This window comes from Epinephelus fuscoguttatus, linkage group LG6 (assembly GCF_011397635.1).
Source record: "Epinephelus fuscoguttatus linkage group LG6, E.fuscoguttatus.final_Chr_v1".
Lineage (NCBI taxonomy): Eukaryota > Metazoa > Chordata > Actinopteri > Perciformes > Serranidae > Epinephelus > Epinephelus fuscoguttatus.
The window spans coordinates 17,878,241-17,892,442 of NC_064757.1; the positions used below are offsets into that span (position 1 = coordinate 17,878,241).

At 41.2% G+C, this 14,202-nt stretch overlaps 1 protein-coding gene across 1 annotated transcript in view; it reads right to left on the reverse strand.

The window, feature by feature from the left end:
• LOC125890460 (phosphatidylethanolamine-binding protein 4) overlaps positions 1-14,202 on the reverse strand; it is a 61,834-nt gene that overhangs the window by 7,158 nt on the left and 40,474 nt on the right. The window contains exons 5-6 of the mRNA XM_049579113.1: positions 2,297-2,342; positions 761-874 (exon numbers count right to left, since the gene is read on the reverse strand). Of these exons, the coding sequence (XP_049435070.1) occupies positions 761-874; positions 2,297-2,342 (160 nt within the window). The remainder of the gene's footprint in view (positions 1-760; positions 875-2,296; positions 2,343-14,202) is intronic.

The following is a 14,202-nucleotide window of genomic DNA, read 5'->3' on the forward strand; positions in this document are numbered from 1 at the left end:
TTTAGCGGAGCATAACGAGACATGGTCAGGCAGACTCGTGCAGGTGTGCGTGGGAGCCAACAATACTTGTCTTGACCCCGCAGGCATTAAAACTGCAGCAGACTTACTCACTAACCTCATTAACATTTCCCTTGTTAAGTTCAAGCACTTGGAGAAAATCATCTTTCTAAAGCAACTCCAAATGCTTCGATTAAATGCTCATAATTATTTGTGAATTACGCGAAACGACACATGTCCTGAGAAAACACAGCCACAGATCAAAACCTGGGCTTAAGGATGGTTAGATGGTGTCTGGCTGCAGCGTCTTGGGACGTTATATAATAAATCAACTCACTAATAATAGCAGCTTCAGCGGTGTCTCGGTTTGTTGAAACCTAACATGGAAACATTTCACCCTAAGTAAAGGATTAAGCCCACTCAAATGAGGCAATACCTAAATCAATCTAATGGTGTAAAATGACACAACTTGCTACTGTATGTCAGGAAATAGAATAATCTGCTTACTAATGCTTACAAAAACACCTGCAGTAGCCTATATACGTTCCTAAAAAAATATATATATATAACCACAAACTTATAATGTGGTTAATTTGAGAGGAAACGTTTGGGCCTGAGTTTTAATGCCTTGGTGCAATCTTTCTATTGCTGATTCAACAACTAACTGTTGGCAGTTGTGTTGATCAATGTTGCTATATGATCGATGATACTGCAGCGGCCAACAGTGCTGTGAACTCAAGGTGCTGGTGAGCGGAGTCATTACCACGGGATGACTCCTGCTCGGTGAGTGACACTGGTGCGTCTGGAGGCTGCTCAAACAACATGAACTGGTAGCGGTGAAAACCAGATTTCTGTGGTGGGGTTGGACGATGATAGTCTGCATGGAAAAACAATAATCAGGATCAGGAGAGCTGAGAATGGTGATGTTACATAGCAATACACTGTATGTGATTATCACAATGATGCAACTAAAACCTAACAATGAGCTAAATCTTTGAAATCCCAGTTCTTTCTATTCAACGGTCCTCTTCATGCATCTGGATTATTTTTGAGATTACAATAAACCAGTGGTGTTTGTAGCATTCTTCAATCACTCTGGGTTGTGGGTAATAAGCGGGCTACAGTTTTTCTTTAAATTAATCCTCTTAAATCAACACCAAACACTGCAACACAGTAAACACACCCAACAGTGCTGTTGTTGTTACACCCGTTACACTCACTCACTGATGTCTGCTGCAAAACAGTGGCAGGTAGGAACTAAAATTACCCAGGGGCAAGGGGTCATGAAGGAACAAGTTTAATGTTACACATAAACAATAATAAAATTAAGTTACAAGTACACTTTGCAGGAATTGCTGGTTAGTATTTGTAAACAGTATCGCCAGCCATAGTGAAAGCCAACCTCGGATTCACTTGGCGTTTTGCCTCACTATATTTGCATTTTTTTGGGGCTGTGTCTGCGATTTCTACAGCTCCATCTTGGTTGCATGCTGCTTATGGTTTAGCACCTGGTCGCTACTTTTTTAATAAAGTCCCCATCTCAACTGCACACAGTGCCCAGAAGATCCTGAACACAATCAAATAAAAAGGAAATAAGAAAGCAGGGTCTCAGAAGATAAACACATCACCACACGTTTCTAGTGGGTCATACGTGATAATTAAGAGGGATTAATTTGGTATGAGTCTACACCAGGGATGCTCACATTGTTTTGCCTGAGGGCTTCTTTTGCAGAATGACAGAGGGCCAGGGGCCAGTTCAAAAAACTTTTTTTTTTTTTTTTTTGCTGTTGATGTTTGCTGTTCTTACTCGTCTTTCTCAAGACAAATCCAGCTGCAGAAAACCCACACAGGTCAGGTGTTTGCAGGGGTGTTTTTAAGATTTGAGGACATTCAGGGGTTAGCCAGACCTCTCCTGGGGGTCTGATGGATCCTCCCCTGACATTACTTTTTTTTATTTTTTGATGCTTTTGCACTCTGGCACATTATTTACATTAAAGGTAAAAAATCCCAGTTTGAATCAATTTGTTTTGATTGTGAAATAGAAAATGGTCAGCGGGCCAGCTGGCACCCTATTGGAGTCCAGATTTGGCCCACGAGCCGTAATGTGTATCAGGAAAATCCTGCACAGTATACCTTTAAGTTAAATTACTGAAACTGGTGATGATATAAAAACTATTGTCAACTAAACTAAACTAAATCAATCAATCAAGTAAATAAGGCTTACACAACATTAATGAGTATGATAGGTAATTTATGTAAACCACAATTTAATGAATGAGCAATTGAAAACCATTCTTACCAGTGATGGTTGCCCCTTGTATCTGTCCTCTCTTGAGTGCACTGCCCTGGTAGTAAAAACACAGAGTCGGTCAGACAAAGCACTTGAAGTTCAGGCAGGTAGTTAGGTCAGTTCACTTTTGGGTCAAAGACCATTAACAAGAAAGAAAATATGGTGAGCTATTACACCTCTTCCTACAACACTATCTAATGCCAGTATTCCCTTAGTTTTGTGCTCTCACAGCCAAATATTCTGCACTCGCTTATCTCAGTGGTCAGTCCTTGAATTAGCACCACCTACCAACTAGAGAGAGGCTGGAGAGGCCATTTAATTCCCTGGCCAATTTTATCTGGAGCAAGTTTTGTTATAGTCTAACCTGCTGACTTTTGACTAAATCACACATATATTGTCATATTAATGGATTTTAGCAAGAATGGATTCAATAAACACTGAGACTCAGGTGATGATTGGAAAAAGACAATAATTTGTCGCTAGTAATCTAAAAATAAAAAAAGACAGTTCCCAAGCAAATTAAACCACTGAGTACATTTCCAGGTAGTAATTTCCCATATTATTAATTGTATATTAACTTCCTGTTGCCTAGAAACAGACATCATGTCACCTGGTGTGAAGCACAGATATTTTTCATAAGCATTTTCTACTGTATATTTGTCAGGTTAAACTCCCTCATCCCCAGGAAGCACACAGTCAGCCACTGCAAATTGCACACAGGAATGTTTGTTTAATAGACTTGGCTGCTTACTGCAAGACGGCTGCATCCTTGAGTGGGAGGGAAAGGACTAAATATGTTGTCTGTGAAATGGCCCAAAACCCACTTGAGGTAAGCATGGAAGTCCCCATCACAGGCATCAAATATCTGGTCTCAGCACCTATTTCTGTCCTCTCTTTCTCCACACACAGGCTCCCCCCACAGGGTAACACAGGTACTGTGTTACTAGACAGTGTGTGAGGACAAAAAAACATGCAGGACATGTTGTTTTCCCCCCCGGTCTAATTGGATCCTTATGTTGAAATGGACAAAATACAGTTTATAGTAGTATAGAAACATTAAGCCACATTCTTCAGTGGGGACATGGACTTAACCAATTCAGAACATAAATACGTATTTTGTAGAGTTTATATCATCTTGGGAATGCTGCAAACACATATTGCACTCAGCAATTATAATCATTTTTAAAAAAGGAAATTAAAATAATACAGTGTTGTAAACACAACTTGAGCCCCCGATTTCAGTTATCCCATAAATAACTTCACTGTAGTGTTTGGTTTATAGTCTTGACAAGGAAACAGAAAGATTTTGTTTGCTTTCTTGTCATATGTGAAGAGCTAGGAAACTGGACCCATCACAAATGCTGTCTAGAGCAGAACATGGTACACAGTGCCAATTAAAATGTTTCAACTCTATTGTCATAAGTACATAGTGTGTCTGTAAATCTGTGCCAGAATGACTGAGATACACTTTGTAATGAATCATAATTTTATCATTTATATTTGACTCTTTCAGTACAAAATGTAGCGGCAGCAAAGCATGTGTCCTCTATTGTGCATCATCTCATCTATAATCCTGTGACTGCTGTTTAGGAGGTTTAGCAGTAAGTATTTGAGTGCAGAGCACAAGTGTTTACACAGCCTGGTGAAATTCTGGAGATTAGTTTCAACTGTGAGTATCTTCATCCACTGATCAGTGAGAAAAAAAGCTTTATTTAGAAATAGCAAGAGTCCTGCAGCCTGCAGGATCCAAACCCATTGCCATAGCAACAGGTAGTCAACATCTGAGCGTGCAACATTTTCCCACATCTTAATGCTCAGCTCTCGCTCACTCTCCACGGCACCCTCTGCCCTTTTAATTTCATTACAATACATAGAGTAAAAACAACAGCAAATGAATGCAAAATTTTAACTCAGCCAAATAATGAAAGATAAGTCAATCATATGCAGAATTCACATAGGATTACATATATTAATATTCTCAAGATATACAAACCTTGAGAATAATCAGTTTTGTGTTTACGGTGTTTTTATCTATTCCAAAGCAGATCTGGTGTCGCAGTAGCTGCAACAGGGCAGGGCAGTGTCAAGGTTGCTGACACTTGATGCTCACTGGGGAGTGACAGACTTGCTCACACTAATCTACAGGACATTCTCACATGGTGGGCGGCCTCCCCCAGGGACCCTGATGTGGGGGCGTGACAGAGAGCGTGAAAAGTTCTGACCACCTAATGATTGACAGCTGCTCGCCATGGTGATTGTGTTTTGTGTATTAAGAAAGGTTCAACTTACTGACTTTAATATGTAGGCCTATATCATGTAAATCTTGCAGTATTGTTATAATTAGAATCTTAAATGTTAAGATACATGGCTAAAACATAAAATGAAACAACAGCACGTGAATGGACTAAAATGATGACTCCAATGATTGAAGCATTACTTGAGCGATTGGAAATCATTGTAGTTTGACCTAATTAAATTTACCTAATGCCTCACGACCCTGCTGAACGATTTCCTTGGTAACCCCACCCATGCAAAATCTGGGAGTGATGATGTCATAAATTAGGAATACATAATGATTACAAGGCTCACACAGTGTCCGTTGGAGCCACCAATGAGCTCGTGAACAAGTACTTACATTGTAGGTCTCTGGTTGAAGTTACTTCAGCCACAGTTTTGCTGCATGGATGATAGATGTTATGGCTGCTTGCACCACAGAAAGTTTTTCATATAGTAAATCCATTACAGCTTTGTTAGAGGGAATCAAAAGCAACATCACACATTGATGAAGTTAATCTAAGATCGATTATATCCTCAGCTAGGATGATACTCTGAGCTCTGGGTTAGAAAAGTCAAAAGCGTTGAGACTCCGCACCCAAGACACTCCAAACTCCCCAATAAAACAAGAACAGTGTCAACAGTATGCACTCTATACACAAAGGTAAATATTTTAATATAGACATCACGTCTGGTGACAAATCTCTAACCAAATGTCACAGGAAAAGTCTAAAATAGATTCATTAAAATATGGTTTAATTACTATATACATCAATGTCAGAATAAACTGTGCAGCTATTTTGGGACTTTCTGTGCTGGCCTTAAGCCAAGGATCAGAGTTACATTACATAAGGTGATTGACGATTGTATTTGTTCAGTATTGTTTGCCCATAATACAGACATACAGATCTACTAGTCACTTCTTGTCTCTGTAAGCAGTTTGTTTTATCTTAAAGCACTCAGTTGAAAAGCAGCAGAATATTAAAATGTGCATCTTTGCCACGGGAGCCCGATAGAGTACTCACGGCTGCTGTGTCAGTGTTTCAACTGTTGGAAATTTGCAAGTTATGTCATTACAACAGCTGAAAGTTGAAAAACACTAGGAAGTGCTGCTTCATTATCTATGCAGTTACCAAGGAACCCACTATCAGGGTTTCTAAATATTTTCTCATCCAGGCGCTACACTTAAAATTCATATGTTTATGAGTCACATAATGTCTTCGAGGTTCAATCATTCATAGAGCTGAATATACAACACCAACTCAGTCTGTGGCCATATTGTATGTTTTGGATTGTTCTGCACACATCCTTAATATGTATTTATTAATTTATACTTACTTAAACACATATTTACAAGAGATAAATGTTTGCTCTTTAAACTCATCATGCGTGGGAGATAAAAGATACATACATACATATACAGTATATCATATAACAGGGTCATATTATAAAGTTCTGCAATTAAGATGACAGAGAGAAGCTCAGCACTGCTGCAATGAGGTACGATTTGAAGACTGTGGAAAGTATTCTGAATAAATAATAAATAACCACAAATAATTCCTACCACCAAACCTTAAACCCTGACAATCATCAAACTGTCACTCATCACAGCAGTCATGAAGGTTTCACTGCCAATCATTTAATCTATAGTTTACATAATGTCACAGTCTTTTTTATTTATTTAGTCGAGGGAAAAGCCAAACTCTTTTTATATCCAAATGTAAATGAAACAAACTCAGACTGACACAAATGACCTGAACTGAATTCGAGTGAGAGTTATTAGTTCAAACCAAATGTGACTACAATTTGCATCCTCACACGAGGGGAATACCCATTCTTGTGGCTGTGATAGTGAATCACACACTCAGCAGTGTGGGAGAGGCAGAAACTGACAGAGAAATAAAAACCAAAAGCATCAAAATGGCTGGTATATTTCACAAATTTAACAAAAAAAAGAACATACTCTGAAGCTTATAGTTATGTCTCTTTTCAAACGGAGAGCGTTACGTTTGATATAAGAGACTCTGTGAGCAATAAACTTGAGTGGGAGAGAGAAATTATGGCTGAATCAGAGGAGGCCTGGACTTTGTATTAATGCTTTGTTTCTGTTGTTAACTTACTCATACATATCAAATACAAATTTAAATCGTGACAATACCATTGCTTTCATATTTTTTTCTACTGTGTTGACGATGCTGGAAACGGTCCAGCCATCTACTGATATATTTATGGCAGCAGGGGGTGTAGTGAGTAGGGACACCACCTTTCAAAGGCCTAAGTTCAAGACTCTGCAACAGGAACCATGTTATCTGGTAACCCGTAAAAAAGTCCCTACAAGCTGTGGTATAGCTAACCCTGACCTTTGATCTTCCTGTGGAGGGCAATCATGATAAACAGCATTGTGGATTTGAGTATAAAAATTACTGTACAAAGAATTGATTGAACATATAATCCACCACAATCCAAAATTTCCACAGTAGATTTCTTCATTTGTCTCTGCTCTGTTCAAATGTAGGAGCCCGTCCCCACTCTAGATAGTAGCTCTAACTAATGTTAGTCCAGCTGCGGTGTTACGGACACTTCATGCTGCCTCTCCCTGTTGTTCATCGTGGCCCAGCTTGCCTTCATGTTTTACTGACTCTATTTCACACTCTGACTCAGACAAAAGCAGAAAGGATCCCGAGCAACCTACACGTTATGAGCAATGAATAATTCTGAAAATCTGGAAAAAGCAATGCAGCAGAGCTTTTTTCTCTGTGGGTCACGTAATAGCCTGATACTCCAACCACCAATATTCAGCGCAAACAACTCTGGCTCTCAGTTCCAAGTGAAGTACAACCAAGACTGATCCAGACCATAACCATAATCATAATCCACACAATTAAATTCTTGGAAATGATCATTGTTGGGACATTGATGTCCTCCCTGTGGGTCTTAAAGTGGCCAGTTATCACCAAGGTAAGCCTGCTCAACATGTGAAATGAAACTCAGTATTATACATGAGCTGTTAACTCCTCCAAGCCTAACAGAAGATGAGCAGTGTGTTTGTATAATGCGTCTACATAACTTCCGCTGGGAATCCTCTGACAAGAGGTAGGAGTCCGCGAGGAGGTGGTGAGTAGGTGCAGGGGTGCGGTTTCACCAGGAATACCCACTTGCCCAAGAACCCTTCTCCTTCTCTGTGTGGGTGAGTGCTTCCCTTTGTCAGTTACTCATGCACCTCCTTGTATACACACCACTTCCCTCCCCCTCCCTTGCACACCCTGTAAACCCACACCTACGACAATCAGCACCCACGTCCTTCTAATACAGTTCTGAGAGCATCATTCTCCCTTTTACTTGCAGTCAGGCTAACAGACGGGGAGAGAGAGCATGACAGATGGTGTTCACAGCTCTATTTCTGAGGCTGGACTTGTACCGCCACAGCCACCCCTCCACCCCCCCCTTGCCTATTCCACTCAAGCCAAGTGCTTATGACTGCCTCCTCATCTTCGCCTCAGTAATCAGCCCATTCATTTGCAGGGTTATTGTGAATTAAAAGTCTGTGTCTCACAAGGAACCTCACCGTTTACAGGTTAAACACAGTTTTTTTTCTCCAAGAGAAAACAGTAAGAATCACATCACTGCTCAACTAGGGGATTTAGTTATCTTCAGGAAGAAAATACATTGAGTTTCTGGTTTTAACAACCTTATTTATTCTAGGAGTTCAATGTAATCTGTCACTTGGGAGTTTAAAATGACTGGATGACTAGATCCTCTGATATGATGACTAAAAGGAGACCAGTGAGATCAACTGACTTACGAGTTTACGAACATTGTGTGCTACAATTTTCTGACAAAAGATTTAGCAACTTATATAACAACTGAGAATACTTAGTTACTCATGATCCCATTTTATTTTCCTGTCATATCAACACCATCCACCCATGCGCTGTCTAACCCACTTATCCTGTTCAGGGTTGCAGGGGGGCTGGAGCTTATCCCAGCATACACCGAGAGAGAAGTCTGTGACACACTGAACAGGTTTGTCACAATCTATCACAGGTCTAACATTTCAAGCTGTGCCCCAATTCAAAGGCTGGTTCTTCAAAACATTAAACAACACTTAAAGTAAATTTGAATTTGTTTTTAACAGCAAAGAGGGATATAAAGAGCTGTATGTGACACATAGAGCATATCTATGATTTAGAGTATGGGGAGGGATAGTTTGTACACCACCTTCAACATGAAGGTGTCTGAGGCTAGCGGCTAACAGTGTTAACTCCATAAGCTGTGCTAACAATGACATCAGTGCTGACAGAGCTACTATTGTTACCTGGGGGAAAACCTGAGGCTGGGCGCTACACTTCTGCAGCTACGCCATTCTGAGATCCGCGGTAATTGCCCTATGAGTGCAGCGCAGAATGGCAGTGATGCGCTAGCCTGTAGAATACACTTACAGGGACACACACTACCGCAGGGCTACCACAAAAACCCACAGAGAAGCTCGGATGACAACACACACAGAGGGAGCCTGACTTCATTCTCTGCTCAGAACACCAATTCTCCAGTTAATCTTTACAAAGCAAACAGTGCTTTTCTGCTATATTAATGCTCTGAATGTTGCGTACAGCTCCTTTAAATGCATTGATGTTGTGCAGTACGACTGCTGTGGTACATGTTGCTTGCGCAGTGTTGTTGACTGCAGTTCTGCCATAAGGCAATTGCTATAGGTAAAAAAAAAAAAAAGCTTGGTTGTTATTTCACCTCACCTCTGCACAATCCTTACGATCTACTGTCTGTCCAATTTCTTAGTCCCGACTCTCAGGCTACAGCAACCCTATCATGGTGTAGTGGACACTCTGAGCTTTGCAGAATGCTATGGCTCCACTCACCTTCCTGGTAACATATATTTTTCAGCCTGGACTTTATGCTTCCAACAGGCCACTTTATGTAATGGTCTGGGCTGCCACTCAGCCTTCAATCATCAGTCCCTCTTTTATGTAGATGGTCATCTAACTGCACCACCCTATGCCACCACTACTAAAACTGCAAAGAAAAGTCTTAGCTGACACTGAAAAGACACTGGAGGTCGATGCATTGCCCTGAATTTGGTAGCAAGGAAGAAACCAGGCACTGGGCAAAAAAATTCCACTACCAGAGTCAGGTGACCATTTAGCCCCACAGTCCTCTCAGTCACATCAGACCACTAAGCTTTCATTGGTGGTCAGTATGGCTTGGGAGAACATGGTGACATCGATAAACAGATTCAGGCCTGGAAACAACCAACTTAGACACAAACGGCAACCTCTGAGGAGGAAAAATGAAGCCAACGTGGAACTGCCACAACCTGCCGCTCCTCAAATGGCCACTAGAGGGTGGCTCCAAGAGAGAGTCAATCCCCACAGACCTCCATGCTAAAATGCCCAACTTTACAGCAGAAAAAAAACATGTATACAGCTTGGCACAAAAACAGTTTTGGTTTCTATAGCTAATTTCGTCCTTCACAGTGAATCACCAGTTTTGCATAACAACCACTGACAAGTTGCTACCACAACGACAATGTTGGGTAGGTAACATAACCATGACCCCAGCAAACTCTCTGTTTTTTTGTTTTTTTTTTGTGTGTGCCCCTTTGTATCAGCCTGTGTCCCACCCCCAGACTTGGAGATGTTTGTGGGTCCATAAAGACAGCGCAGGTAGAACTCTTCATGAGTTTTCTTTTTCCTCAGTAGCAGTTAATGAAATTTGAGTCACGGGGTGGAAAATTGAACGACCTGATCAGATCAGACTGATGGATTAGAGGAGCAGATGTTGCAGAGGCAAGTGAATAAAACTTAGACCCAGTGCAATGAACAGTTACTTTTACTTTGACTGTACGGTGTTCTGCTGCTCCATCTGTGCCCAGGGTACACTCAGCACCCTGACAACGCAGTGCAATGTATAACTGAACGCTATTTTCCAACAGCGCTCCTAATACACGGTCCAGCTCCAAAAATAACAAATCAATAGATGGCAGCAAATGTTATCGTGGTGGCCATGATGAAAGAGCTTGTCAGCTTCTGTAAGGTTTGACACAAGTCAACACGACTAATGCCATCTGCAGACAGGCATGCATCTTGGTCAAGTCATCGTAGCGATTCTCGTGTGGTATAGACACGCTGAGGCCAGCGTAAGGAACCCCCTCCAGGAACCGGGAGCACATCTGAAACCACATTTATGGGGAGCTCTATGGCATAACATTCCAGCAATGCTTTCCCATTGTAGTCTATGACTTTCACTTATAGAGGCCATAGGGGGTCTCTGTGGACTGTAACACAACCCGTATGGTCACAGACTTCCTAGAGTTGCTTTTCGCTTAATGGTTTCTATTTCCATAAACAATGGCCCACAGTTCATCTCTGTGAAAGTCATGAGGGAAAGGGCAATCAAACTCATATATATGGCTCTGTAAATGAGGCAAAACAAGTGTGAAGAGACTGAACCAAGTGCTGAAGAATGGTATTAGAGCTCAGCTAACAGATGGCTTCACCCTTTTAACTGCACTGCAAACCCAAACTACATCATATTCCTCCACTGGAAGCTCTCCTCAAAAGCTGGTCTGTGGCCTATGCAGGTCACAATTAGCTGGGACCTGCTATCTTCTTCAAAATAGCACACAAACAGACGTTGGCAAAACCCAGTGCTGAATGAATGGGGAGTAATGTCTGCCTTTATTTTATAGCAAGCAACCTTTACTCCTTGGTTGAACAGCTGGCAGATGTGTGTGGCATATAGCATGTGCACGGTATGTTTTATTCATGTTTTGCAAAGTACAATTAGCAATGTAGTTGTTTTGCCTGGGTCTAAACCTTTGAATCTGCTCACTCCACTGACTTTAAGGTGACTCATTTGTCTGGTATCGTGACATAAAACAGCAGTTTCTCGGTTAGAATTTTTTTAAAAATGGCCAATGAGTGCTGCGGGGTAACTGAATTAGCTAATTGGCTCTACAGGTGGGATTAACGCCTTTGTCATGTGTTGTCAAACAGTGTATTGGAACGAATGAGTAGTAATAACCATGACGGTGAATGCTGTAATGTTAGACAAGATAGATGCTGCTATCAAGGCTGCTCTAAATCCTGTCTTTTCAATATTGCCCAACATCGTAGTTAGTTACTTTGCTCCACTCTTCTCATGGTATGTTATATAGGTATGTTGGCATAGCTACGTATCCGTGTGGACTTAAAATCACGTGCTTTTAGGTGGATACTGGGGTGTCTAGTAAGTGGTTTGGGAAAATCAAATCCACTTTCCTCCGCCTGTCTGATATTGTGATCCATAGACACAATGTCAGACTGATGATGCAAACAGAGCAAACGAGTTGACAATTCTGTTTGACATAAGGTGTGTGGTTGCTTCCCCCACTCCAAATCAAATATGGAAAATACCATAACAATAAAAATAAATCAAACTTGAAACCAGAATTACTGCCTCACGGTTCTTTACCTCCATGAACCAGTAAAGATTCACCTACAGTTTACATCTATGTCTGTAAAAACATGGATGCCTCACACACATCTTACCCCTGAAAGCACAGAAGAGCTATAAAATCAGCAATGTTTTAAGGACAGCACCCAAGATTAGTGTCACCAATTCAATCTCTGACCAAATGTCTCCCCTCTGTTCCTGAGTTATGACGAGTAACGGCCAGAAAAAGTGTTTTTGCAGAACATTATGGTTTCACAGCAAAGTTGACCTTTGACCTTTTGTATAATCACAATTGTATTAAATGGCAGAATCTGATTCAACTCAGGTAATACTGTGTTGGGTACAGCCCTAGGTCACAGAGACCTTGAACTTTAACCACCAAGTTCTAATCAGTTCGTTTGTGAGTCCAAGTGGACATTCATGCCAAATTTGATAAAAATTCCCTCAAGGCCTTCTTGAGACATTACGATCCCAAGAATGAGACGGACGCATGGTCACAGTGACTTTGAACTCTGACCACCAGATTCTTATCAATTCATTGTTGAGTCTAAGTGGACATTTGTGTCAAATTTGAAGAACTTCTCTCAAGGAGCTCTTCAAATATTGTGTTCACGAGAATGAGGTGGATACAAAGTAACAATGACCTTGACCTTTAAGCTCCAAAATCTAATCAATTCATTCTTAAGTCCAGGTGGATGTTTGTGCCAAATTTGAAAAAAATCTCCTCAAGGTTTTCTTGAGGAAATGAGGCAGATGATGTTACAGTGACCTTCAACCACCAAAAGGTAATCAGTTCATCCTTATATCCATGTGGATGTTTGTGTCAAATTTCTTCAAAGTTCTTGAGATATCATGGTTAGAGAATGAGACAGGCCAACAGATGGACCAATGGACAGATGGACAGATGGACGTACAGATGGAAAGCCCAAAAACATAATGCCTCTGGCCACAGCTGTCACCGGCGCAGGGCAAGGCATAATTAAATAAGTCAATGCATTAAATAAATAATACCGTACAGGTTAAATTCCGATTTTCATACAGATTTTTTAAAATGTAATTTATTAATTGTTAAAATAAACTTCTAAATTTTCTTTTGAACAAGAAGAAATGTGATAATATTGACCACTATTAAATTAAACACAAACCTAATAATAATTTTTTCTGGAGTCTCTGGTCATGGTAAATGAGCCTATGTTGTGAAAAAGCCTAATGGGCTTGAGTCTGGGTTGACTGGTTGGTAGAGCAACCTAATGGTGATCAGCTGAGCGGGATGGATTGGCCTCAGCAGGACAGGGTGAAAGCCAGTGGGGGAGTCACCCATGATCCGCTCCAGTGCATCAACAAATTAACTCACTTAACAATAGCCTGCTGGACTAATGGCTTCAGTAAAGAAACTCATTTGGCTTTGGTAATGAACTGAGTTGGAAACATAAACAGTCCAGTTATTAAGTGAACTCCAGCCATCACTGACATCACTGTGATGTACCAAACCTACACTACCTGGCCGGGCTCATTAGTGAGGAGGCATACTATTACTCAAATCACTGACTTAAGAAACTAGCCACCCAAACTCATTATCACACTCATCTATTCAGTCTAATTTGCATAAATTACAAATATGCCTTAACAAAGTGGCCGTGCTGGGTTGGTCATCTCATTCTCATAGAGCAGATTGGGCCTAACAGGGCAGAGTACAGGCTACAGTGAGAGTGTTTTAATAAGATAATTTCAACCAACCTGGGTGCTGCTTCCGAGCCCTCGCAAGCTCCTGTGTGTGTGACTATGGGTGCTGATGAGTCTGTACTTTAGTACTGTTGAGGGAAGCCCAAGCCTGAGTTCCCAAGGTAACAGTCGGTTTGAGTGGGGGCTGGCTGACTCATTTGAAGGGAATCCTGGAACCTGAACAAGGCTGCCCACTCGCCCCACCCCCAGCTTCATCAGCACAACAAGCAAACAAGGCGCTGACATGTCCCCATATAGGGCTTCCCACTGACGGGGGTGGCACTGGAAAATCCCAGCCTGAGCTTGCCTACAAGTAGCATCAGAAGACACGCACACACCAACACGAGGCCTCACTGCTCCATGGCTACAGCAGTTTCCGGCGGTAACAACAGAAATCCACAGAGATGGTAAATTAATAGGTTATAATAGAGCTGTATGCCCACAAATACATCCAGGCACGTGCTGGATTT